A 24,374-nucleotide genomic window follows, 5' to 3' on the forward strand; every position below is an offset into this window, starting at 1 on the left:
AAAAGAGAACATATCTAACGAAGATAAAGCATGATTGAGATGGAAAGCGAATCTAGTGTTACTATTACTGATTTTAATTGACAAGTCGTAAACACTCAGCCACGCTTTGAATTAGCTCCTTAGTTTTTTTTTTATTAAACTAGCTAACACACACACTGACAAATCAAAATTCACGTCAATCAAAAGTCACCGATGATCGAGCTGTCAGGTCACTAGTGTATTTTATGTCCAAATGAATATCATTTATGTACCAGAAATAGAAATGAGACTACATCACCTTACGTCGTTAAAAATGTTGACAACACACAACCTGAGAGTTGACCCAGATATACCAAGATTTAAGATCGATGCGTCACTCGGACAATTGGCTCAGTTGGTAAGAGCGCTCGGATGGAACCCGAGAGGCGCGGGTTCGAGTCCCGCATCCTGCCAAGCGAAACTCTCTGAGAAAAAAGCGATTCACTCGATTTTATCAAACATGCGGTCATTCAAGGTTTGAGAGATGACGGCTATAATCTTGTAAATAACGAAGATAGCCGAAATCCACATTTTAATCAACTGTGCGCTTTCAAACTTAGCCGGACTATACTTTCATACTAAACTAAATTTAAATTTTTACCTAGACAGCCGCCTCTTATTGCGTAGTATTTACATCCTCTTTGACGAATACCAAAATTCGTCACCCTGACGTAAGTTGGTCAACTAGACTCCTAGTTAGGTGGTCTAGTTACTAGACTATTTGTATCATACGGACTTAATACATCAGACTTAATTCTAGAGCAGTGATTCGTGTATCAATTTTTTAGGCAACTAAAATTCTATAATAAAAAAAAGGATTGGTTACTAATGTAGTTTTCGCACTATTTTAAAATAAAGCGCCCAGATGTGATCTTATACTGTAAAAAAAACTTACTTCCTCCAGCAATCACAAAAAAAGAACAATATTCTGCCAGCGTGAATATTACTAAGATAAAAATAAAAGTAGCTGCAATCTGGTAGGGTTTTAGAATTGACCCCCTATATCGGATATTGGCATCGATGAAATAGTTAAAAGTTACTACTCCTACAGTATTATTACTACATACATGGTGGGACACATTGTATATCAAAAGAAAGGCCAGAATATCATTATAATAATTTATTAAAACCACATTACATTAATATTACACTAATTCTTGTCTTACGATGGGAGCGTTATTGCACGGCCGCCATTTGCTTTTTTTTAACTAAAATATTCAACCAGAGAGCCATATGGCCAAGAGGGTAATCCGATGGAAAGTGAAAAACCAGCCAACTATGGACCAGCCAACTATGGACCACCCCGCAATACCAGATGCGTTGCCAGCCTTAAAGCTACAGGACTACTGGAGCCGAAAGTTTTTTCCACAGAGGCTGTTATAAGGCAAGATGTTTCTTGATCAGCGCGCGGTTGTAGAATTCCAGACATTAAAACGATGTGACAGCTTGTTGAGCAGGGATCGAGGTTTTATTGCTCGAGCCACAATTGTACGCTAAAATCTTATCGTCCCAGTATTAGCAAGCAGCTTTGGCACTGTTAGTAACTGCAATATTATTTATGGTTCGATTAACAATTGTATTCCAACATACTAAAATATTCTTGTAATTATTTCCAAAAAATTAAAAATTAATTCATCATAGTGTTAGCGAGCAGCTTTGGTACTATTAGTGGGTGCAATCTTATTTATGGCAACACGTCATCATAGTAATTCCAATCAACTAAAATATTCTCATCGTATATTGGCTAGTAGCTCGCGGTCTCGGTCTCGAGTTGTGGCCACAGTGTCAGCGGGCAGGTCTGCCTGGCGGTCAGTGAGCAATACCCATCTCGCGACGCATCACATCATAATACAAATTCCAATCAACTAAAATATTCTCATCGTATATTGGCTAGTAGCTCGCGGTCTCGGTCTCGAGTTGTGGCCACAGTGTCAGCGGGCAGGTCTGCCTGGCGGTCAGTGAGCAATACCCATCTCGCGACGCATCACATCATAATACAAATTCCAATCAACTAAAATATTCTCATCGTAGTATTGGCTAGTAGCTCGCGGTCTCGGTCTCGAGTTGTGGCCACAGTGTCAGCGGGCAGGTCGGCCTGGCGGTCAGTGAGCAATACCCATCTCGCGACGCAACACATAATATTAATTCCAATCAACTAAAATATTCTCATCTTAGTATTGGCTAGTAGCTCGCGGTCTCGGTCTCGAGTTGTGGCCACAGTGTCAGCGGGCAGGTCGGCCTGGCGGTCAGTGAGCAATACCCATCTCGCGACGCAACACATAATACTAATTCCAATCAACTAAAATATTCTCATAGTAGTATTGGCTAGTAGCTCGCGGTCTCGGTCTCGAGTTGTGGCCACAGTGTCAGCGGGCAGGTCAGCCTGCCGGTCAGTGAGGTGCGGCAGTATGTGTGCGATCGCCTCGCGGGTCTCGTTCGCAATACCCATCTCGCGACGCAACACGTCATCGGTAACCGTATGGATCGACTTGAACTTAAGGTTGACGCCGTGTGTCTTCGCCACGTGATTGTTTAGGTTCACCTTGTAGCTGAACGCGACGCTGCACACCTGAAATGTATGCGGCTATGTTAGAATAAGAAATAAATTAATTTTAAATCGATCATTTTATTTAGTAGTAGAGTACGAACATGATTCGGTATTCGTCTCAGCTCGGGTTTTATGCGAGTGCGCGCGCCGAGCGAGCGCAGAGCAGGTAGTCAGGGAAGAACTATCGGGCGAGGCGGTTGCGTACGCGCTCGCATGCCGGGAACACCATGTTCTTATTACGTAATCTATTATTCCTGTCTTTGTGAAGTGGAGCGTGTCTTGCTGATTATCACACCGTGTGTATATAAAACTGTGTTATACTTGCTGTCGTGTTAAACACCCACAACATGAATGACGCCACGAGTGTTTTTTGACGTTGTTTTACAACGTGTCGCATACAATTTTAAATCTACGACTAGGTAATTTTTAATGAAACAAAAAATAGGTATCACAGGTTTTCGAGTTGCCGCTTAATTAATTAAGAAATACTGTATACACTTATCTCTGGTGAGTGGTTTCATTTTTCAGTCACGGAATGGCAAAGGTACACCCATACAGCCAATGCGGGAAAATTAAAAATTACAAAATATACCTAGCAGCATCTTGCCAAATTATATTAACAAGATTTTTTCTTAAGTTGACATTAAAATGTTTTAATCATGAAAATATTTATGTATGTACTACGTTTTACCAAATATTTGTATGAACATGACTTAGATTTAGTTGTCTGTGGCACCAAACAACTATGCTTTTTGGCGACATTCTAGTATGGTAAACAATACTTTTTTTGTTATCATACTCAAGTTCATATTCAAGATAACAAAATGGCAAGGGCCGATAGGAAAAAGACAAGTCGGAAGACCAAAGAGACGGTGGGTCGACGACATAAAAGAGATAGCGGGAAAGGAATGGATGAAAACAGGACAGGATAGAGAACAATGGAAAAATATGGAGGAGGCTTTTACCCGAAAGGGGTCCGAATTAAACCAATAAGTAGAATTTTATAAGCATTAATTTTAATTAATTTTACTAACGTAGTTTTAATTTTAATTAATTTTACTAAATTAGTTTACTTTTGAATTAACTGTTTTAATTTAAGTTTAAAATCTTATTTAAGTATACAAAAACAAAATGTGACAAGTGATTCGGAATAAATAAAGCTATATTATTAATATTAACAATACTTTTTTAGGCCATAGAGTATAGACATTATCAAAGACTCAATAAAGTGTGTATTTATATTACAGATTTATAAATGACATAAAAGTAGAGGAGTAGAAAAAGCATTTAACATAACTGTTGTGTATACTAAGAACTAACAAGCGACATGAATGATTAAACAGTGTGCTACAGACCGCCTTGCGTTTTAGTTGTGTCTGTCCTAGTACAGATAATAACTATAATTGGATTCATGAGAAAATATTCTTGATGAATAGCCGTCCCTTACAATAATTGCCTTTCGAAAACAAAATTTATATCTTTTGGTGTTTTAGCATCATATGAACATTAATACGCATTAAGTTAAATGGTCATTTTTATATTACAAACAGACACGTTATGTTTATTTATACGCACAGATTAAAAACTCTTTTCTGTCTGTCTCTAGAAACTGTGACAATCATAATGTTAACACGAGGCACTAACATAAACTTGTTATGCCTACTACTCGGTTGGGTCGAGTTAGTAAGTCTTTTATTGGACGATGTATATGCTTCTACAATATGATCCCAGAAAATGTAAAAAAATAAAATGTGTTACGAAATTTAAAAGAACTGTTGATAAACGTTTTTATAAAAAAATAAAATAAAATAAAAATATTTTATTTCGGACAGATTATATCATCCATAGCCAATTTTGCATTAAAAAAGGTATACAACATTACTTAATTAGATAACATTAATTAGTAAAAAGAAATTTTATATAAATTAGAATTAAAAAGTATAAATTAAAATTACAAATGGAAAATTAAAAATAATAAAAATAACATTATTATATAAGAAAAAATTTTGGTATGTTTCGGTGGTAATGTTTTACCGTTTTCAATATACAATTTTTACGATTATTATATAATCTCGTCAGAAATCCCGCTCTAGCCCTACGCATTACAGCATAAAAATCGTCAACCCTGTGCATCGCAAACATACCCGACGCGCTACACCTCCATGGCAACCCCAGTAGAGACCGAAACGCATTGTTATATTGCACTCTGCACTTGCATTGCACTTTTTGTAAGAAAGGTTACTATAGCATAATTCGCGCCCGTTTCTCTCAGGCCTGGGGCGCACTATTTTGAATGGGTGGTAATTTTTGACGTTCAATAAGTGATTTTGAATAGTTAGTTAGTTTAATTGGGCTGTTTACACACTTAGCCTCTTGATTAGGCCATTATGCGTTTTCATATGTCTTCTTAGTCCAACCAGCCCAGATCATTCCAGAAGTCTAGCAGTCTTAAACTTTCTGCAGGCATTCGGAAGCGATGCTGGTGATTGGAGTACTTGTGCCCGTTATTCGGCCACACTCCTGCACTCTTTAAGCACGTGTTCTAGCGTTTCCTCTGCCTGGGACAGTGACGTATATTTTTTTTTATGAAAATAAGGGACGTGACGAGCAGGTCGTTCAGCTGATGGTAATTGATACGCCCTGCCCATTACAATGCAGTACCGCACAGGATTCTTGAAAAACCCCAAATAATTCTGGGCGGCACTGCAACTGCGCTCGTCCCCTTGAGGCATAAAGATGTTAAGTCTCATTTGCCCAGTAATTTCACTAGCTACGGCGCCCTTCAGACCGAAACACAGTAATGCTTACACATTACTGCTTTACGGCAGAAATAGGCGCCCTAGAAATATTGTCCCTGTATAGTCTCATCAGGTTGAGACCGCATTCTTTGTTTGCATGCAACCTTTGCTGTTTCTCCATTCTGTTAGGTTAGTTCTTCCGATTTTTCTCGCAGCCAATTTTTATCCTATTTTGAATTTAAAAAAAAAATGAATTTATCACCAGCTGTATATTTATCACTCACCTGGCACGTGTACGGTCGCTCACCGGTGTGCATCCTCTCGTGGTTCTGCAGCTGATGTTTCGCGTTGAATGACATCGTGCAGGTGCTGCACTTGTACGGCTTGTAACCGGCGTGGATGCGGAGGTGCCGGTTCAGGTCACACCTCTACAACATAATGTACTCCATGTGTTAAACTCATCAACTTAACAGAATCTAACAAAAAAAAAGGGGGAAAGCGGTTGATTCTAAAGGCAATCCCGGCAACTTCCTGCTAATACCATGCCACATTTTGAGATTTCTAAGAAATCTACCGGTTTGAATCGGTCCGAAATTTATTACGTATTCAAGTTTGGTCAAGCCCTTTCGAATGGCGCCAACCGCGATAAAATTGGTCGAGCCGTTGAAAAGTTATAAGAGGTTTACATACATCCATCCATACACACACACATACCTACTTCGAAAATTCGGGAAGTTAAAATAGTGTGTGGATACTAATGTACGCACGCAAGAAGTTATTCTACTTATGTGTGACAAAACAAAAAAACTTTAAAAAAAATCTCGTTATTCTACCTTCCTTTTTTATTACAAAATTGTTATAAAGAAGATATTAAATACAAATTATTTATTCCGCATAATATAAATTGAAATTTAATTAAATGTTCGTCCATTGGTTGTGGTTCGGCTTGGTGGCTGAAGTATGATACAAATGGTCTAGTTGACCAGCTAACGTCAGGGTGTCGAATTTGCGTGACGGTGAGCGCGAGCATCGTAAATTTCACTCTGATAATTTTTCCCTAACTTACCAAAAGAATGATAACATCAAAATATAAAAATACTTCAAAAGATGACCAAATATAGTAATTAAGGAGCCACTAAACCCAAGAATATATGGAATCGACCACTTGAAGCTCTATACGAAATATAAATGAGAAGTTGACGAATGACTGATACATATTATAATCCGACCAAATTGTTTATGCAACGTTTTTGAAGGATAAATGATCCATGTACATTATACTTAAAAAACGACATTTTACACGCACATATGCTTCAAAGATGTTAGAAGTTCAAACATAGTAGATTTTACAACGAGTGCACAAAACGAACCATTTCTATCCGAGACTTTTAGCATAATAATAATGTCGAGGATAAAATGGTTTTGTGGACGAGTTACAAACTCTGCATTTAATTTCGATTGCGAGTAAATAAAACAGAAGTTTTATTATTTATAATAGACTAAGCAGCTTTCGCTGATGCGTCTAAATCATTTGCCATATCTATCCAAATGTTTGTCGAGCCTATTCTTAAACTGATTAACAGATTTTGATTTAACCACATCCTTGGGCAATCTATTCCATATATGAACAACTCTGTTGGTCAGAAAGTGTTTTAATGGATTTGATGATGCTAATTGATATTCTAGCTTCATATCATGTCCCCTTAGTCTAGGATTGCACTTCCTTGGAAACATGCTCTCAAAACTTGGGACATTATAATAATTATTTTGTATTTTGTATGTTTCAATTAGATCGCCTCTTTCTCGCCTGCTTTTGAGGGTGCTAAGTATAACATGGACATTTTTAACAATTTAAGCAAATTTGAAGAAATTAATAAACGCGCGAAAAAACAAGACGCCGCCGCTTTTTTTTTTAATCTTACGACATTGATATTAGGCTTGGGCTCCAGGCCTATACAGCCACTATTAAATTAATTTTGTAATATATATTTTTTATTATTAATTAAATCACCTACCGTATTTTTAAATTAAAGTAAATATTATAATATCACAAATTGTATCTCTGAACTTTTTTTTATAGATACATTTATGAGTAGATACGTTAATGCACTTGTGCACAAAATCGATTTTGTGCATCTTATATCGTGCACAAATAAGCAATTTCAGAGCATGAGAAGTGAAAAAGTTATTTTCATACCAAACTTTATACATTTTACTTATTGTAAATGAAAATATTAATAATAAACGGGCCACTTACAACTATAAATTTCTTTGAGCACAGATCACACTGGAATGGCCTTTCATTTTTATGTATTAAATTATGCCTGAAAATAAAATATAATTTAAATGTTAATTGGTACTGTAAAACAATAAAACATATTTTTTAATTAATATAGGTTCTTCGATTGGACGGCTGTGTATAACATGACATGATTCCTAAATAAGTGATCCATCTGATTTATTGATGAAGTGAAAAAATTTTCGGGATGTAACACTTCATTTAGACGACCCCTATAGCCCAGTGGTAAATGACCTCATGAGCATAAAGGTCCCGGTAGGTGCAAACATTTATATGATGAATATGGATGTTTGTTTCCAAATCATGGATGTTTATATGTAATTATGTATGTTTAAGTATGTATATTATATTAAATATATCGTTGTCTTGTACCCATATTAAAGGCTATGCCTAGTTTGGGGCAAGATAATTTGTGTAATAGTGTGTCAGTATTTTTTTTTGTATGTTATTTTATGTTATTTTTTTGGTATTTTATATCGATACGACATGCGTACCTTCAAAAAAAGCGCATACACCTTTCTAAATGGCCAGCAACGCTCCTGTGATGTTGATGTTTGATGATTGTTGATGTTGTGATAATAATAATAATATTGACACACTTTTTACACAAATTATCTTGCCCCAAGTTAAGCATATATTAGCCTGTGTTATGGGTTACAAGACAATGATATATTTAATACAATATACTTACTTAAACATACATAAATACATTTAAACATCCATGACTCGGAAACAAACATCCATATTCATCATATAAATGCTTGCAGCTACCGGGATTCGAACCCGGGACCTCTAGATGTGATGTCCCTCTGGTGTTGCAAGATAATGTTGGCGGCGGTGATCACTTAACATCAGGTGCCCATACGGTAGTTTGTCCTCTTCTTCCATTAAAAAAAAAGAATCTGAACTGTCTGTGCGTGTCGCCATTTTTTTCTTGAATTAGAATTAGAATTGTACTACTAATCTGTAAGTTCGACAACCATCCTTATAAATAAGTATTATAAATTCAATACTTAGATAATTTATATGTCTCTAGATATACTATGACAGCTGTGAAAACGTCCAATTGAGTTTAGAACTAACCTCTATTTTTTATTCACGCACGCTAACACAAAGTGTCATACAAATGGCGAGTGTAACGTAGCTTGTATGACACGCACACTAAAGCAATATTCCTGGCCCGTTTTTATCGCTTGTCTAACAGAAAGAGACTCTATCTAGACTTATAAATTATGTAAGGGTTAAAAAATATACTTTTTGAAGGATTTCAGCGGTTCTTAAATAGTGCGTAGATACACAATTTTACATTAACATCAAAACGCATTCTGAGTGGTTTGAATATTACTTTTTCGTAGGAGCTTTATTACACATCTCGATCCATTTGATGCTTAGATGCATGCTCGCGTGCAACGCAGAGCAGCTCGAATTGTCGGGGACCCAGTGCTCTATGAACGGCTGGACCACTTGGCGTTGCGTAGAGACATCGCTTCATTGTGTGTCCTCTACCGCATTTATCCCGGGGAGTGTTCCGAAGAGCTGTTTCACCTGATTCCTGCCGCCGAATTCCACCATCGCACGACACGCCACAAGTTAGGATATCATCCCCACCATCTGGAAGTGTGCCGGTCCTCCAAAGTACGGTTTTCAAAGGAGCTTTCTTCCACGTACTACAAAGCTGTGGAATGAACTTCCTTGTGCGGTGTTTCCGGGACGATACGCCATGGGCACCTTCAAAAAAAGCGCGTACACCTTTCTTAAAGGCCGGCAACGCTCCTGTGATTCCAATGGTGTTGCAAGAGAATGTGGGCGGCGGTGATCACTTAGCGTACGCTAGTTTTTCCTCCTTTTACATAACAAAAAAAATTGAAAATTAATAAATTTACCTTATTAATGACTTTTGCGAATAGAATCCGGAGCCACATATCTCACAAATATGATCTTTTATACCTGTGTGCTTTTTCATATGAATTACCATGTTACTCTTATGTGCAAACGATCTCGAACATTCTGTGCAGTTAAATTTCTTCTTTTCTAGAATAATGAATTAAAATAAATGAATTATTTTAGTGAATATTAGTTGACAAACTAAAGGCAATATATTCCGAGTTGTAACGCATCACCAACTTCCTTGTGCGGTGTTTCCGGGACGATACGACATGGGTACCTTCAAAAAAAGCGCGTACTCCTTCCTTAAAGGCCGGTAACGCTCCTGTGATTCCTCTGGTGTTGCAAGAGAATGTGGGCGACGGCGACACTTAACATCAGGTGACCCGTATGCTCATTTGCAACTCTCTTTCTTCCAAAAAAACAAAAATAAAATAGGTCTTGGATGAGAGAAATTTATTATACACAGTTGAAACCGCCGGGCATGGTTAGTTCTAATATAAAAATTGCAATAATTACCTTCATGGGTTGCAATATGATTTCCCAGCGTAGATGTTAGTATACCACATATGGGACAAACCATTTTCTCCTTCTGTTTTTGACCATTGTGACCTTCGTGTATCGATGGCTTTACTTTCGGGTTATAGGCAGGTAACCGAATCACTGTCGCATCCTTTGGTCTCTTCAAAAGAATAGGTGGGCCTCTTGTACCATTCCGAAGCAGAGGAACTATCACGTTTAAATATTATATATAATGACTTTAAAGAAATAAAACAACTGTCAAAATAATAAAAACATGTGTACAATTGCAAATTGGTGATTATCAGACCATTATTGGTCACTTAACTGCAACAAATAATTACTTGAAAATAGGTTCGCGTAAATACAATATAGGGCCCATCAAACGCCCTTGGACAGCTCCAGTACTATGCCGTGTGTACAATCAGCAGATTGGGACATAATGCGTTTCCGTTCCGATGACTCGATGCTTGCGCTGTTGCAGTGGCTCATTTCATACTACATAATATGTTCTAATCAAGTTATGAAGTGGTGCAATTGATGGCAGATCACAAGTGAAGCATGAGATAAATTTATCAGGATATTGGCAAAAGCTCAAAAGAGCAATATGTTCTAATTCCTGTATATGAATTCTAACATTGATATACAGCGAATGAAGTTAACTGCGGGGTTCTTTCACGCCATATAAAAGAAATAGGTATTAGTAGACCCGCAATGCTGCTAGAATTCCAAATGTTTTAAGAGAACATGGTGAAGGTCAAATTTTAATTAACCTGCGTATAAACAGGTGATTCGTAATGTGCATGCTACCTGCTTAAAGGATTCTAGAGGCAGAGGAAGCTAATGCCACTGGCCTTGTGAAGTAAAAGAAAACCGATAAGTCCCAAACACAATAGTAAATGGGTTATGGGCGCAGTAACTAAGCGATCGCACGCGCGAAAACTGCTTCAGTTTAAGATTCAACAAATAAACCAACTTTTTCACAGTTTATAATGTTTTATAAGAAATATATAGGGTTAAACAGTTAAGTGATACTGAAATAATTTGAACAATAAAAGACAACAAAACTTACAGAACAATAAAAGATGGTGTATCCAAAATCGTCTATGCTCGTAATTCCATATCTATATAATTATATTCTTATCTATCTAATATATATAAAAGAGTTTTCAGCCTATGTATTGACTCATCACGATATCCTGGAACCCTAAGACGTAGGTAGAGACTTGAAATGAGGGAGGAATATTCCTGTCGGCGAGTAGAGATCAGTTAATGGATTTTACGAACTTCCACCCGCAAGAGTTTTTTTTTAATATGAACTGAACAACGTCTGTCGGCTCAGCAGCAGATTGTACTAGATATTAAAAGAGCAAACTTTTTTTGAATTCTATCATTTTCAAACATTTATCCATATTCATCAATCCCGGCAAACATATTCTTTAAAATGGCGATTGAAGCATTTAATTTGATGAAGAATTATAGCAATAAACGATTTACAATAATATATCTCAACTTACAACATTGAACCGTATTTTTCTGGTCTCCACCGCTATCTTCTGCTTTTTCTGTCTTAAATTTGTTTATTTTTAAACTTCTTACGACTCCTTTTTTTGTTTTAAAAACCTTGACATCATTAAGCTTGGGTTTTTTGAACTTCAGTTGTAATTTCTGTGTTTTAGGTGGAAGGTAGTCATCGTCATCATCATTATCAAAACCTGTGTCATTGAAAAAATCTTCCTGAAATAAAGAATACACCTTTATTTATGTATATACAATTTTGTTTACGTGGAGGGCTATGAACACAGACCTAATTTCAGTGGTGTTCATCGGTTTTCTTGCAAGGTAGGCATTGTAGACCTAACTAGTCATAGCTGAGCCTGGAAGCCTAGGTATTTAGGAAAATTTATGAGTTCAATAGAAGTTTACCTACCAACACTGCATCTTCCAGTAAGAGGTCGGCATTCGAAGACTTTGCTTTTTTCAACCATACCTTAATATATTGATATTCAAATTCAATGCTTCTGAAGAGGCATTGAAGTTTATTGTAAGAGATTCACCATTTTAATATTCAGTGCAAAAAAAAATATTGTTCGATAGTATTATATCGTCCGTTAAATACGGCGAAAGAAAGTTCGTTTCAGTTTGGTTGGGCGCAAAAGAAAGTTTAAAATTGCATTGTGGAGAAGCACCACACATGAAAGCCAAACTCATGAAAAACAAAATAGGCTTAAATTAAGCGCTTATGAATATTTTATTTATATTACTGATTCTACCATATTATGTTCGGACAAGGAAAGCACGTGAGAATATGATGCTAATGATTTTATTCGAAAATAATTTTGATCTAGGTTTAAAAACTAGGGAGACAACAACAGTCGAAATGTTTATATGGAAAAATGGCCACAAATGCTTCCTCTTAAGGGCGTCGAACGTACATACATTGGAGGGCCGGCACCGATCAGGCTCCCCCGGATGAATGGCAACAGCACTAGCCTTTCCACCGTCGAAAACACACATCTTTATCATATAAGTATAAATTAAATTCTAAAAATAGTACAAAAGCCAGAACGCTTACATCTAATTCATCTATTTCTTGAGAATCTTTTTTACAATTCTCCACTTTCCTTATTACTGTATTTGCTATAACGATATCATTTCCATTTATATTATCAGCACTTGGTATGGTGTTTGGTGGAAGTACATCTAATTCCCATTTTGGTTCAACTTTCACTAATGGAGCTATTTCTGCCTTTATGTCAGTGATAGTACTGAATACAATTTTCTTTGTATTTGCTGTTTTTGAATGTGATATAATTTTCCTCATCTTTTTGTCGGATCTGAAAATTTTTTTCTTGTTTTTATCAATACATACGTATTTATTATCAGCTTACTTTAGGTTTGGAAATAAGATACCATAATTATAGCCAAGGGCAAATAAACTATTAAATGAACAAAAATGTTTAAGCATTATGGTGTTTCTATATGAAGGGTGCTGTTAGAGAAGGGTGGTGGTGTGAATAAATAGTGAAATTACTGAGCAAATGAGACTTAACATCTTATGAAAATTTATTGAAATAGGTGTTACTTTGCGGAAATCCATAATTATTAAAATGATTTGAGTTTTCTTTAGTGTTAATTCTGCCAATATTTGTCTTTAAACAATTCAACATGTGTTTCACCTCTACACGAGGCATTCTCAGGGTGTGTTTATTTATTTATTGGAAAACAAACAGCTTAAGTTATATACACATTGTAACACATAATTTATATTACACAAGCCAATAAAGTTTCAACTTAAATATAAACAAAGTAGGAATGAATATAATACAAAATATAAAGATTTGATATACAATTAAACATAAGGCGAAAAAAGTAATTGTAATGTAAATTTATCAAATTTATCGGTTGGACATATTTTAAGGATGTTTAAGATATTCTATAATTTTTTTAGTAAAAGTTCGATAGCTGTTATGAAAAATGTCTAAGTGACTATAATTATTATTATAAGTGTTGCATGCTCTTATAATAAAACAATTGCTAGTATAATTCGTTCTACAAACAGGGATAAAGAATGTATCTATAGAACGTGTATAATATTTTGGACAGTTAAGTTTAATGTTACTTAAAATACGATTGGAATCAATTAAGTCATGCAATATTTTGAAAAGGAAAACTTGATCTCTGTATTCTCTACGCTGTTGTAAAGAAAGGTAATTAAATTGAGGAGTATTACTATTTTGAAACTTATAATTTAATCTTTTAATAAATTTATTTTGTACACTTTCTATAGCATCTATATATTTTGTATAACGTGGGTTCCAAGCAGTCGAAGCATATTCTAAATATGGTCTGACATAAGCATTATATAAGATTAAAAGTATGAATATTTTTGAAGTCATTTCCACAGGGAAATGACTTCTATGTGTATATATATATACAGATATATATATATATATATATATATATATATATATAATATCCGGACGACCGAGCCTTGCTCGGATTTTTAAGAATGTACAAAACTTGAACAAAAAAAAACTAATAGGACATCTGGATTCGAACCGGGGTCTTCTGCTTTCCGGATCACCCAATGTCCCATCTGAGCTATAATAGTCTTGTTTATAGTGGCGAAATTTACCTTTGTATTCTAATGTTATTGTAGCTGTTTCTCATTCAAACATGGATAAAACCATTTTTTTTAAATTGAAACCTAGCTAGATCGATTTATCACCCCCGAAATTCCCTGCATACCCTAATTTTATGAAAATCGTTAGAGCCATTTCCGAGATTCAGATTATATATATATATATACAAGAATTGCTCGTTTAAAGATATATGATACACATACTGGCACGAGACTGCATGCTAAATTGTTCGTGTTTAGTCTCAGAAAACTCAAATCATTTTAATTAACATCTTATATCACAAGCACAATTGTGAATGGCACTACCACTCAGAATTTTTGGGTTTTCCAAGAATCCTGAGTGGCACTGCTTTCTAATGGGCAGGGTGTATTAAATGTCAATGAACATCCTGCTAGTCTCTTTTTTTTTTTTTTCTATGGAATAGGAGGACAAACGAGCGTACGGGTCACCTGGTGTTAAGTGATCACCGCACATTCTCTTGCAACAACAGAGGAATCACAAGAGTGTTGCCGGCCTTTAAGGAAGGTGTACGCGCTTTTTTTCAAGGTACCCATGTCGTATTGAATGTGAAACATGAAATGTGAAATATGCCACAACTTGACATACAGTATTAAACCTTACCTTTCTGCTGTAGATTTAAGAATATATGCTCTTTCCAGTATGGTGCAGCATTTCGTGCAAATTTTTTCTGGTAGGCCATCATTGGGTAGAACCTAAAAAAATATTAATTTAGGTACATTATACATAGATTCATCTTTACATTTCAAATTTTAATGTGTATTTCATGACCATTCTTCTCCTAATCAGTTTGATAAAGATTTTGATATTTTTTTCACAATATAAACACAATAGTTGACACTATTCCGATTTTGGAAGCTATAAGCAGTTGCTTATGATATATTATTATTATATTTCAAATTTATATCTTTTAAGAGCTGCTCTATTGAAATCAGTGCCAAAAACTGCCAGGATTATTCTTACATATAACTAGAAATTAGAGTAAGCACAAAAAAAATAGAAATACTTTTTATACATTTACTAGCTGTCCCAGCGAATGTTGTACTACTGTATAAATTTAAAAAAAAAATTGAAAAAACATAACTTTTGCAGTATGAAATACCCTATATACCCTATAATGATATACCCAATATGTACACAAAATTTCATAAAATTCGGTTTTCGTTAAAAATCAAGAATTTTATAACTATTCAGGCTTATCACTATTACAGCTATTGCTTAGAACTAGGTCAATTTTGACAGCACACAATAATTTTATTTACTAAGGAATAGCTCTGCTGTAGGGAATAACTCAGCGTACTTCTATTTTATAAGAAGAAGTACCTTGTAGAAAAATAAAACTCATGAAATTGTAAACAAATTCAATTCAATGATCAGTGAGAGACTTCACACGATGCCGGCTAGGAGCCCCCTAAAAATAATAATAGTACCTTTTTACTCTGTGAAGCAGTAATGTAGAAATATAGCTACTTAAATTACTGGGTTGATAAGACTAAACAATTTATATCTCAAAGTAATGAGCGAAGTTGACCTCCCATTCAGAATTTTCAGCTTAATCTAGAATCCTGAAGGGCACTGTTTTGTAATGGACAGGGTATATCACTTACCATCATGTGAATGTCATGCTTATCTCCCCACATCTTCTCTGAGGCAAAATTAGATGGGCAATCTGTTAGAAAATCGATTTGGGTAAAGTGGCAGATCACTTTTGGCATTGGTAGTTGGATAAAATTTCACAGTATGAGACAAATTTAAACAAAAACTGCGACAGTTTATATAATTCTGCTTAATGTAAGACAGGCCCAACAAAATACCAAATATGTTGCATTTTCCACAGAAAGCTTTAATAATTGTGTAGTATGTATACAAATTACACTTCAAAGTAATAGAAGTTATAAAAATCATTAGCAACTTTTAACTTAGTTAAATGAAATAATCATAATAGATGAATTGTTAACTATGAGAAATTGAATCATGTATATAAACTTAAGTTGTACCTAAAGCAACAACTAAAGCCAGTCATACATATAGAAATGAGACTGCTAAGAAAATCATATGACTAAAATTCAGTAATAATCGAACAGAGGCATAAGTCCATGGCAATAACAAGCAAAATAATAAATTAACATAACCTTACCTTTATATCTGCAATAGCTGTTAACATTTCGGCATAATTTCCTGCTAATTTATATCTAAATAGTGGACATAAAGGTTTCTTGGTGGTTAAGCAGATGCGGCATGATGAGGCCCTAATACTCTCTAACGGAGGCTGTGACATTTTATTGCATTTCCTGGTTACAGGTAAACATATACTGTGTTTTATATTCAAGACTTATACTGATTTGTATTTTTAAATTTTTTATATTATTTGACTGTAATCAAATAAATCATTTGTTTTATGAAACAGAAAAACTTCATAACACAATTTTTTTTTTTTTTTAATATATTAATTCGTTCTTTCGAACAGGCTATAGCCAGGGGCCTTACTGCCTTGTCGTTAGTATTTTCATTTCTTTGGTATTTATTATTTTCACTATTTTGTTTTACAAAAAGTCCAATCCAGTTTTCTCATTTCATCTTACATTATTTCCATTTTCCTTTTCCAATTATGTATATTCGATAGCGAATATTTATAGTAGTTTCTTTCATCAAATCCAATCCAGTCTTAAAGTCATCAGTTATTTTACCATTTCCGTTAATGTATAATTCTCTAAAGAATATTTTCCATATTTTCCTTTTAGTAAGTCCAAATCCAGTAATATAGTCCCTAATAATTTTCCCCTTTTCTTAAAGTCAAATCCAGTGTAATTTGCATAACTTTTTAGAATAATACCTACCTATTTACATTATCTGTTCAGTTCGCGAATTGCGCTATGCTATTACTAGTTGTATATGTACGAGTTATAACGTATTTACATAATTATAAACAAATTTACAACGTATGTATCTACAAATTACAATGTATTTACAGTACTACATACAAATTTATACAAGGACATATAAGTTGATGTGTCCTTTAATAGATCTATTACTGAGAGCGGGATTATATTGGGTGCACCATATATTTCCAGTAGCTCATCCATCAGCACAAGGCGCTGTATGCCAAAGGACGAACAATCAAAAAAGATGTGATCCAGAGACTGATCTTGTTGCTTATTACAATGGTCACAAAAAGGAGAGGAGACAATTTTTTTGCGATGAAGATGAAAATTCAATCGATAGTGACCAATACGCATTCGTGTTATTGTAGTATAGAACTTTCTGTGAGCGTTATTTTTAAACTTACAAAACCAGGGTGTGCTATTAACGGGATTATCTAACAAAGTATACAAATGAGCCTTATTTTCAACTTCTGTACAATTGTACCAATATCTTCCCCAAAGAAGAGTCATACGCTGTTTTAGATTACTTATTATATCTGTAAATGGTATGTTAATGTCTAGATCTTTGTAATCAGGATATAGGGATAGATCGGATATATTAATGATAGTTCTAGCTAGAAAATCAGCGCTTTCGTTTCCTGCTACTCCTATATGGGACGGGACCCAAACGAAATCCACTTTAATATCGATTAAACATAGTTCGAACCACAATTCCTTTATAGCAAAAATGATGTAATTGATGTTAGCACTCATTTTGTTATTTGACAAACTTTTTAACACACTCATACTATCACTAACTATTACCCACTTCTTATTAAGTTGATTTTGTTTCTTAATATGCTTTAAAGCAAAAAGAATAGCGACGGCTTCAGCAGTAAAAATACTGGCATATCTATTAATCTTAAAGCCAATACCCTTCCTAATTTCAGGAAGGTAGATTGCAAAAGAAACATTATTATTGTTTTTTGCGCCATCCGTATAAACAAATTTACAATTAGACCATTCTGACAATAATACATGAACCTCCTCTTTTGAAGTTAAATTTGGATCTATTACAACATTAATTGCAGAATATTTACATCGAAAAGAACCTGCATGGCAGGGAAGTATATCATTATTCCGATGAATATTTAAATCTTGTAGAAATTTAAAAAATGAAGAAAAATCCTGCAAGATAAACAACTGTCTCTGAAATGAAGACGATTGATAAGCAATAAGATTCTTAAGAAGATTGTTCGTCGGCAAGCTATAGAGCTTTAAAATAAATCTTTCTTTAAGATAACTAAATCTAATACACAAAGGAGGAAGGTTGGCCTCGATTTGCATAGCAGCTATTGGGCTAGTTTTAAGTGCACCCAATATTGTACGCATACATTTATTTTGTATTTTATCCAGACTATTAACAATTTTGCTGTCTGCGGCGAAACAATGAAAGCCATATTCAAAATGACTACGAATAAGCGATTTATACAAAATTAACAATATTTTAGGGTCCGCTCCCCACGACGTTGCACACAAAGATTTTAATACATTATAAGCTTTATTCGCTTTAATTATAACACTATCTGTATATTTTTTCCAAGACAGTTTTGGAGTAAATGTTACACCTAGAAATTTTATGTCACATGAAATAGGCAGTGGAATGCCATTGTATAAAATGGGAGGCAATATGATGCGTTTACGACCAATCACAAAGACTTTTGATTTGGTTGGATTTACATTTAAATTAAGATAAGAAAAGTATTGATATAAATTTACAAGTGCTTTATTAATAGTAGCGGCTAAATTAATCAGATCAACTCCCGATACATAGACGACTAAGTCATCTGCATACTGTAGGTTTACTATATTTGGCCCCAAAATAAGGTTCAATCGTCTTATGTACATAATAAAAATTAAAGGAGACAATATTCCCCCCTGACAAACACCTAGAGAAGAGAGTCGTGGTCCATACAAATGTTTATTAAATTTTACATATACTTTTCTGTCAGTCAAAAAGGATTGCATCCAATTTATTATTTTACCTGGTATCCCTAACATTGATAACTCGTCACAAAGCACGGCAATATTTACACTATTGAAGGCACCTGAGATGTCAAAAAATACAGACAAAAGATACTGATAAATGCTAAACATTGATGCGCATCAAGCTGTAACTGCGCTATACTCTCCCTAGAAGACCGACCTTTGCGAAAACCAAACTGATTATTAGGCAAAAGACAATTTTGTTCTATAAAGAACTCGAGACGTTGTTTTAGAAGCTGCTCAAATATCTTCCCAACACAAGACGTGAGAGCTATAGGTCTATAAGAGTCAGGTAACATTTTATTTTTGTCTGGCTTTAAAACTGGGATTAAACAGTCTGTTTTCCATTCTGCAGGAATAGTATTCTCCTTCCATAGGCGATTAAGATTATTTAAAAAGATGTTGAGACTGTGGCAATTAAGTTTTTTGAGTAAAATATATGGAATGGTATCAAGACCGAAAGATGTATCTCTTCTAGTAAATAAAGCGGATTTTAGTTCTTGTAAAGAAAAAGGCTCTATCAAATATTTATTACTATCATTAACAACATTTACATAGTTAGTTAACTCATTTGATACAAAGTCAGAAGTATACTTTTGTAGAAAATCTGGAATCCAACTATCATTCAACACACTGTCAGGAATGTAAGTTTTGTTAAATTTGAGCATGTATTTCCAAATTGAAGACAAAGGAGTACAACGATTAAATGAATTGCACAAGCCTATCCAGCTATTTCTTCTTTCACTTTTTAAGATAAGTTTTTTTAAAGCCCGCAATCTCTTAAACTCCACATAATTTTCATCAGTGGAGTTGTTTTTAAAATTAATGTAACCATTTTTAGCATTTAAAACTGCTTCTGTACACCTCTGATTCCACCAAGGCGACCAAGGATATTTAAAAGATTTTTGTGAACAAGAACTAGTAGCATTATTACTATTAGAACTTTTGGAAAACAGACAGCTAGGGATTGACTGCTTGGCAGCAGAAAGTAAAATATTACAAAAGGAATTAAAAGCATCTATTGAAGATAAAGTGTCAAATTTAACATCATCCAAATAAGAAACAACTAAGTTACTATACATATTCCAATTCACCTGCTTATAATTAGGGTGAGTGGGCAAATGTAGATTATTACATAATGTGTTTTGCAAACTAATACTATCACTACTTACTGCCATTTTTATTATTACAGGGAGATGATAACTACTGCCCAGAGGACTGTCAATAACTGACCAGTTACATAAAAGAGCCAAAGATGGAGTTACCAAAGTCAAGTCAAGAGCATTAGGACGCCAAGATGGAGATCCTATTGTGGTAGCTTGACCATTATTCAGAATAACAAGACCATTCTCATCTATAACCTCTAAAACATCTTTACCTCGAGGCAATGTATCAACACATCCCCACAACATGTGATGAGCATTGAAATCACCTGCAAATATCATTGGCTCTGGAATGGACTTAATTAAACTGTTTAAATTGTTTTTATTAAATGGAGGATTTGAATTGGAAGGACTGTAAAAACTCACAATACTCAGTTCTATGTTATTAATTTTAATTTTAATGCAAACATTTTGTAGAGCACTATCATAATATGTATTTATGTTAGAAAATGTGATATTATTATGAATAAAAATTGCTACACCATTGTGTTTATTACCACAATCATTCCTTATTGTGTTATAGCCTTTTATTAAAAAATACTGATGTGGTTTTAACCAAGTTTCCGAAATTATAGCAATATGGATATGATTTTCATATAAAAACCTTGTAAAAATAAGCCTATTACTAATAATACTTTGAGCGTTCCACTGCACTATATTCAATGTATCCATAATAACAATTAACTAGGTGTCTTTTTTCTAAAAGTGTTATTCAGAATTTCCTTAATACTATTTGAATTTATAGTTAACTTATCTTTATTTGTACAAATTTGTAAAACTGCTTCAACCAAGAGGTTCATAAATTTGTCAGATTTTATAAGATTGCTCAGGTGTGTGTCAATATACTTTGAGTTTAATTGAGGGAAAGCAGATTCATTGAAGAGATCTGAGTATCTAACACTACGGGACTTCACTTTGTTTTCTTAAATTTTTTGTTTTTTCAGAGGACAGGTAGATGAGATAGCTATGTGATCTCCACCACAGTTGGCACATTTTGTTAAAGTTTTTGGACACATTTTAAAATTGTGATTGTCAGAACATATGGAACAAACTTCATTGTTTCTACAAAATTTAGCAATATGGCCAAATTTCATACAGCGTAGACACTGTTTAATAGGGGGTACATATACATTAACCTCATGCCTCCAGTGATCAAGTGTTACATACTCAGGTAACAACGTTGATGCAAATGTGACTGCAACAGTTTGCGTTGGAACAAAGGAGACAACACCCTGTGGGTCCTTTACTCGCCGCATGAACCTTCTCACAGCAATAACTTTTTTACTCGATGCAATTAATTGATGAATTTTTTTGTTGGAGTAATCAGTGGGAACAGAAGTAAGAACTCCAGTGACCTCCGTTTCAGAAGCCGGAATTGAGGCAACCATCTCCAACTCGCTAAGTAACTTTTCATTTTTTAAAAATACATTCGCATTGTTAGGCAGGTCAAAGGTAACACCAACTTTAAAAGCATTAACGGACCTCAGGTGCAACACACCCGATACGCAATGCCTCCTGATTCCATTTGACAGACCCAACCTGTCCTTGTCTGATATTTTGACTTCACCCTGCTTGCGATTGAGAAATACAATAAATTCCTTCTTATTTGAATTTTCGTCGTATAACCTATAATAATTTGTCGCTCTATAAGGGGTATACTTCTCTTTATCCTTTCTTCTTACAATGAGACGTTCAGTCACCTCCGCGTCAGATACCGAGGATTCGGATAGGGGAAGTTCGTCTGCTGGTTCTGCGTCGCTCTGGCCGTTCTTCGGCCTTTTACCTGTACGCTTCCCCATGGCGATGGGGAAGCGCACTTAACAATTTATATATACAAAAATCGAATATTTATAAACCAGGATAAACAATTTACAAGTATGAAAAATATATGCACTATGAACAATAATTTAAACAATTTTTTTTTTGTATAAGCGCGCCTTCCTTCGTTCACTCGTTCCCGCCAAAAAAAAAAAAAAAAAAAAAACTCTTCATAACACAAGACTCAAACTATGAACCACAGATGACAGAGCCTCTTTGGACAGAACAATAATACAGATATTACTATTTTTGTTTTACAATTTACAATCAATTGACATTTGCCATATTCTTTATATATCAATGACATTTGACATAAATTGACGTGAAATCACTAGGTGTCAGTGATTACTTAAGCCCTAATCCTTAACTTTGGATATGGTGGAACGATAAAAATAACATGCACATAGGTTGGGAAACGAAGCGCAATAAATTAAATATAAGAAATGAAGAAGGCTTTTGATTTTCACCCAATTCAAGTTTTAGATACAAGTAATAGTTTTTACATGATAATTATGACTTATTTTATAGTAATTATTAGTATGATAAGCTTGTCAGTTTTCATTGGCATGCTCCATGTTAAGTTATACTAAAGGTCTATTTCTAATTTGCTGCTATACTGCTTCTAATTTTCTGTATATTACGGATATTTAAAATACTTCTTTCCATTGCTCTTTGTACTGCTTTTCTTTCATGCGCTAAATGGACTAAAAATACATAGTATATTTGCAGAAACTTAGCGTCATTAGTGTAACACAAAAAGTCCTCTGACTTAACATGGACTAGTAGCTTCTTTGACTAACGCAAGTGCTATGCAAATAAATAAAATAATTTTTAAAGTCTTGAAACGCGTGTAATTTTTGTGCACAAATGTAACTTTAAATGTAAAATTACACGCGTTTTTATCAAATCAAAAAGTATCACATCATCATCACAGACTAGAAATATTATTGTTGACGGTCACGCTCGGAAACATCACCGTCACGCAGAAGCTGCTATCTATGAAAGTAATTATGCAGTCCTTCTCGAAAAGCAACAAAAAGCATTATTTAGAAATTAATACTCACAGAAGCATCCAAATTCTTTGGATGCCTTTCATCCATCCCTCTCATAAAAACGTAAACACTCTGTTAATTTATCGTCTGTTAACCATTACCAAATATTATATATATAGTTACAAAGTGCAGTCTAAAAAACCTGTGCCAGTGTGTCGAACAATAATAATCCAGTACAAAGATTCTACACAGCTCACAATGCAATCTTGGCAAAACTTTAACAACTCTAAGAACTTGGTAGTTGGCACGTAACTGTGCGCTGCTAACGCTTTCGTCCAACCTCAAGGGAGTTGCACCACTAATTAAGCCAGAAGAAATTGCGTGGGATACATAAATAGGGGTAGTATCCGTTCATAATATTATGATTGTAACGATTTCTAGACTTCTAAATAAGCGTAGTAAACACTAGAGGTGGGCGATACAAACCGTATATAGTCACAAAATCTATATTTTGCTACAATATCTAAAATCAGCTTAATGAATCGTTCGAAATCTATGTTTTACAATATCTGATATTCCAATTCGTGTACCGCACACACCACAGAAAATCCGCTTATTGATACTGACCAATACTGACTCGTTCGCGACAGCCACAGCAAATCAGCGACTTCGAATCCTAGAAATCTATGACGTATTACAATATCAGCTGATATTCGCTTACCGCAGCACTAAATACAAAAACATTATATTACAGTAACTACGATAACGGATAACCGCTCGCTCTGTATAAAAACTCGCTGCATGCGATAGAGTTTTTATACAGAGCGAGAATGTTTGAGCGATATAAACCGTCTGAGGCCAATAGGTACATTAGTTACAACTTACAGCGGTATAGCAATTTTAAGAACTAATTTTATATTTACGTAATGTTGTAAATTGTTATACTATTAATAATCTTCATTTTATTCTTGTTATAAATCTTATTCTTTCATCTTTAATATGTAATCATTTTAATTTATTAACAGAATATAAACTTATATTATTATTATGATATTTTTAAAGTTATTGTTTATTTAATAATCATACCAACTTGAACTGATATTTACTAAGGTACCTAGTTTTCATATTACTAGTGTATCGGTTATTTTAATCGTACGTACGTAATCACGTACGTAATCAGATATTGAAACATAATTTTGATAAACATAGTTTTGATATCACATATTGCTACTCGAAATCTGATATAGATACGATTCTCAGAAGAACCGATACGACCCAGCCCTAGAAAAACATTCGAGTTTCGTTTTTACCGTCGTCAGGTTAGG

General features: G+C 34.5%; 1 protein-coding gene and 1 long non-coding RNA gene across 6 annotated transcripts; one reads left to right on the forward strand and one right to left on the reverse strand.

The window, feature by feature from the left end:
• Positions 1–1,123: 1,123 nt before the first annotated feature.
• Positions 1,124–16,588, reverse strand: LOC126977397 (zinc finger protein 610-like). 5 transcript variants are annotated; one of them, XR_007732198.1, is made up of 10 exons: positions 16,307–16,588; positions 14,773–14,864; positions 12,582–12,843; positions 11,524–11,743; positions 10,007–10,216; positions 9,487–9,634; positions 7,562–7,628; positions 5,589–5,732; positions 2,252–2,587; positions 1,124–1,814 (listed from the first exon to the last, which is right to left on the reverse strand). XR_007732198.1 is itself a non-coding variant. In XM_050826178.1 (10 exons), the coding sequence occupies exons 1-10, from the start codon at positions 16,445–16,447 to the stop codon at positions 2,030–2,032; spliced, it is 1,554 nt and encodes a 517-aa protein (XP_050682135.1). In that variant the 5' UTR covers positions 16,448–16,588; the 3' UTR covers positions 1,124–2,029. The 5 variants fall into 5 exon arrangements, 2 of the variants coding, with proteins under 2 accessions (XP_050682135.1, XP_050682133.1); XR_007732199.1 differs by having other exon boundaries at positions 1,124–1,960; XR_007732197.1 differs by having other exon boundaries at positions 1,124–2,107.
• Positions 16,589–19,190: 2,602 nt separating this feature from the next.
• LOC126977435 (uncharacterized) lies at positions 19,191–20,723 on the forward strand. Its single transcript, XR_007732206.1, has 3 exons — positions 19,191–19,368; positions 19,918–20,185; positions 20,269–20,723. It is a non-coding gene; the product is annotated as an uncharacterized LOC126977435 (long non-coding RNA).
• The last annotated feature ends 3,651 nt before the right edge of the window (positions 20,724–24,374 follow it).

Source organism: Leptidea sinapis, chromosome 45 (assembly GCF_905404315.1).
Source record: "Leptidea sinapis chromosome 45, ilLepSina1.1, whole genome shotgun sequence".
Lineage (NCBI taxonomy): Eukaryota > Metazoa > Arthropoda > Insecta > Lepidoptera > Pieridae > Leptidea > Leptidea sinapis.